The 4,080-nt window shown below is 41.0% G+C and overlaps 1 protein-coding gene across 1 annotated transcript; it reads left to right on the plus strand.

The window, feature by feature from the left end:
* Positions 1 to 2,901: 2,901 nt before the first annotated feature.
* On the plus strand, positions 2,902 to 3,846 carry LOC101696738 (olfactory receptor 5B2-like). Its single transcript, XM_004869836.2, has one exon. It carries the CDS (start codon positions 2,902 to 2,904, stop codon positions 3,844 to 3,846), a length of 945 nt encoding a protein of 314 aa, XP_004869893.2.
* Positions 3,847 to 4,080: the final 234 nt, after the last annotated feature.

The following is a 4,080-nucleotide window of genomic DNA, read 5'->3' on the forward strand; positions in this document are numbered from 1 at the left end:
CTTCCATAAGACACTGGGACAAGAAACTGACCTATTCTCATGGGGAAATCTCTAGAGATCACAGTGGCTCATAATTGTCTCCAGATCTCTGACAGGACTCCAGCGGACAACAGTTGAGAAGGGACACATTCCTACCTTTGCTATTGGATGTCACTGACCCATCGGAAAGAGAGTCCCTGTCACCAGTGCAAGAGAGCTTCTGACCTGAGGACTGGCTGGGAGCCTGCAGCAGCAGACAGGGAAATCCCTGAAAGGGAAGTGACATGGAGGGACTTTTAAAGGATGACCTGTTGGAGAGGAGAGTTAGAGACCTCTGTGAGAGAAGTAATCACAACATGTTTATTTTACAGATAAGAAAGACATCATTTTTCCAGTAACACAGAAGGAACTCATGGTACCTGTGGATGATGATCCATGTAAATATTCTCTTCTCCATTTTTCCCACCTTGCCTTAGGGACATTGGAAAGGGTGACTACTGTCTGAGATAAAGAAGCTCCTCTCCTAGAACATCAGCAATGGTCAGGGAATATGTCTATGATCGCAGAGCAGTGTTCTGTACGGACTGTTGTTCCTCATTTAGCAAACTGGTAAGCTTCTACGTGCTACAAACATTGTAGTCAGAAATGTAATTTATGCAATGTCCTAACTCTACGTATGATACATTATTAAACAATAGTATTCTGTAAATATTCCCTACATATTGTTTAAATGCTGAATGAGCCAGTGGTATAAATGGCTTTCATAGAGACTTTGGCCACTCATAAGACAAATAATGCTTCTTTGCCAAAAAATATGGACAAAAATGAAGAGAGATGATGCTTTGAGTGGCTACTGGCATTATCTTTCTTGCCATATATTTGTTTCTCACCTGGAGCTTCAAAGAAATGCAAACATAAAGTCTGTATAGTGAACTGATTCTTCTTTAATTTGCAAAAGGTGCCTACATGAATTAGTATAATCCTAAATGCTTATTATTGGAAGGTGTCCTTCAGTCTTGGATCTCAAAGTACCTATTACTTATATAACCTTGCAGCATAACATAAATTCCCAGTTCTGCTATTTACTTATGGATATGTAAGAATATTATACGTAACACATTCACACCGATTCCATATAAATTCCTTACCAAGTGTTGTAGAACATAGTATATGTTAAAAGTAAACATGTGTGATTAATTTGATGAAATAATATCTTCCTGGGGGTGGTTGATAAATTTAGTATGAAAGAAGATTAGAAAAATCATGATAGGAAATAATAATTTCCTACCAAAGATTGCAAAATAAATTCACAAATATTAAATAATCTTAACACACAAGAAGAGATTCAAATAATATATTTAAGTCCTAGCTCTCTGTGAATGTGCTATATGATGAGAGTAATGAATAAAAGACTGAATTTAAGAACAACAGACATTTTTCTCACACTCAAATATGGATTTCAAGGAAGCAATTTTGACAAAGCATGTCCCACATGGAATTGCAGCAGCCTCAGTCACATCCATGAAGTGGAGCCAGACCTGAAGCACTGGAGAAAACAGAAAATCACAGAATCCTCTGTGGGGGAAAAAGTAAACTGGGGAGGGAAAGTTCAAGGTCACCTGCAACTGAAGCCCTGAGTGATACAGACCTGGGTCACAACTTCTGCAAAACCATTATTCCATCCTAATAATCACATGACAGCTGCCACTCATCAGGATGAGCTTTACACCTATCATTTTACTGTCCTTCAGTTACTTTTTAATTCTCACAAAAGCGCCTGAAAGTCAGTCTCCTGCTCTGTTTATTGTCCAGAAGTCAATGTCATGTTCACTGTAGTTCCTGGAGGACTAACAACTACTAGGTGGTCAATGTGCAGTCTGACCTGTGTCCCTTCAGAGCCTAAACTCTGTGCTCTCCTGCATCTGCTGCTTCTCCTTCCCTGGAATCCCCTGAGCTATGGTGCATGCTCCACTCTGGTGAAATCACCACACCCCCTGTGCCTAGAGAGGAGCCATGAGAGTCAGGAGTTAAACTCCTCTTCAATTTGAGCAAAAGTTGATGCTGTTAACACATCACTGTCAATGTGTATAGATGTGCTCATGGCAACAAGTAGGAGATTCTGCAGAAAACTTCATTCAGAACTTCCAACACATTGAAAGATTTTATCATTAAATGAATGATCATTTTATGGTCTTGTATTTTTTGGTTAGTTTTAGCCCCACATGAAATTGCCACATAACCAATATATCAGTTCCTGATGGAGCCCCAAACACTGAGTTTGAAAGAAAAGAGAAAACTAGCAATTATACATTCAGTAAGATTCAATTTGAGGCAAATTCACTTAAGAGCCTCAGAATTACAAACCTTTCAGCCTAAGTTAAAGTTAAACATGGGTACACAGTAGAATGTGCCATTTAACATCTGTGCAAATATTACTGTCACCTTACCTGTTGTGATGCATGACTTCAATTAATGTAATACCGAAACAAAACCACAATAGTGCTGAAAGGAGATGATGAAACACATCTAACATGGTCTCCAGTTCTTGATAGGTGAGCAACTTGGAAGTGTCAGTTTTCACTGGGTTAAGGAGCAGGAAAATTTCTGCTGCATACATCCAACAGTCATATTCATCAAGTTAATGAACTCTCTATAGCTCACTTTACACATTTAAATTTTTTAAATTACATAGATGATGCATTGAAGTATGTTAAGGTTTAAAAGCATGTAAATGTGCATACAATTGATACAATCAGTTTGATTTTCAAGATACTGACTTTTCCAGACAATCTGAAGTATAAAATCTTCTACAATAACAGAATACATATGGTGCTTACACTTTTAACTTTCAGCTCAGTTCTTTATAATTCTTTCTCTTCTTTCTCTTTGCTACAGAATGTGTAGAGGTTTTGGACAGCACTGATGGAGAATAGCACAGAGGTGACCGAGTTCCTCCTGCTGGGACTGACTGATGACCCACACCTGCAGGTTCCCCTCTTCATCACCTTCCTCCTCATCTACACCATCACTGTGGCTGGGAACCTGGGGATGCTACTGCTGATCCTCCTGGACTCTTGTCTGCACACTCCCATGTACTTTTTCCTGGGCAACTTGTCTCTGGTGGATTTCTGTTACTCCTCAGTTGTCACACCCACGGTCCTGGTTGGGCTCCTGACAGGAAACAAGGTCATTTCCTACAATGCCTGTGCTGCTCAGATGTTCCTGTTTGCAGCCCTCATTTGTGTGGAAAATTATCTGTTTACTGTAATGGCCTATGACCGCTATGTAGCAGTGTGCAAGCCCCTGCACTACACCACCACCATGAGGAGCAGTGTGTGTGTAGGTCTCGTCACAGGCTGCTATGTCCTTAGTTTACTGAATGGCTGCGTCCACACTGGGGAAGCCTTCAGTCAGTCCTTCTGCAGCCCCAATGTGATCCATCACTTTTTCTGTGATATCCCACCAGTCATGGCTCTCTCCTGCTCTGACAAACAAGTTGGTGAGCTGGTTATTGTTTATCTTGTGAGCTTCCATATCTTTTTTGCCATCGTGTTTATTTCAACCTCCTACATCTTCATTTTTGGCACCATCCTGAGGATGCACTCGGCTGCAGGACATCGCAAGGCTCTGTCCACCTGTGCCTCTCACTTCACTTCTGTCTCCATCTTCTATGGGACTACAATGTTCATGTACCTACAGCCCAGCTCCAGTCACTCCATGGACACTGCCAAAATCACCTCTGTGTTCTACACCATGGTGATTCCCATGCTCAACCCTATGGTCTACAGCCTGAGGAACAAGGAGGTCAAGAGAGGATTCTTAAAGGCCAAGAGTGCATTGATTTGTGGGATGGCCAGTAAGGTGTAGGGTTTTGATTGTAACTTTGAGAGATGAACCATCTTTTTGCAGTTTTTCTCCAGGTGTTGTGTTGCATTCTGAGGCCTATGTTGAAATTAAATTTCTCTCTCTCTCTCTCTCTCTCTCTCTCTCTCTCTCTCTCTCTCTCTCTAGGATATTTCCCTTCTGACACTCTTAGACATTAGTTAATGATCTGCACCTCTTCTTGGTCTTCAGTCTCCCACACTCCCACTGTTCCATCCT

Source organism: Heterocephalus glaber, unplaced genomic scaffold, assembly GCF_053883595.1.
Source record: "Heterocephalus glaber isolate CG9 unplaced genomic scaffold, H.glaber_assembly_v1.0 deba00001805, whole genome shotgun sequence".
NCBI classification, from domain to species: Eukaryota; Metazoa; Chordata; class Mammalia; order Rodentia; family Bathyergidae; genus Heterocephalus; species Heterocephalus glaber.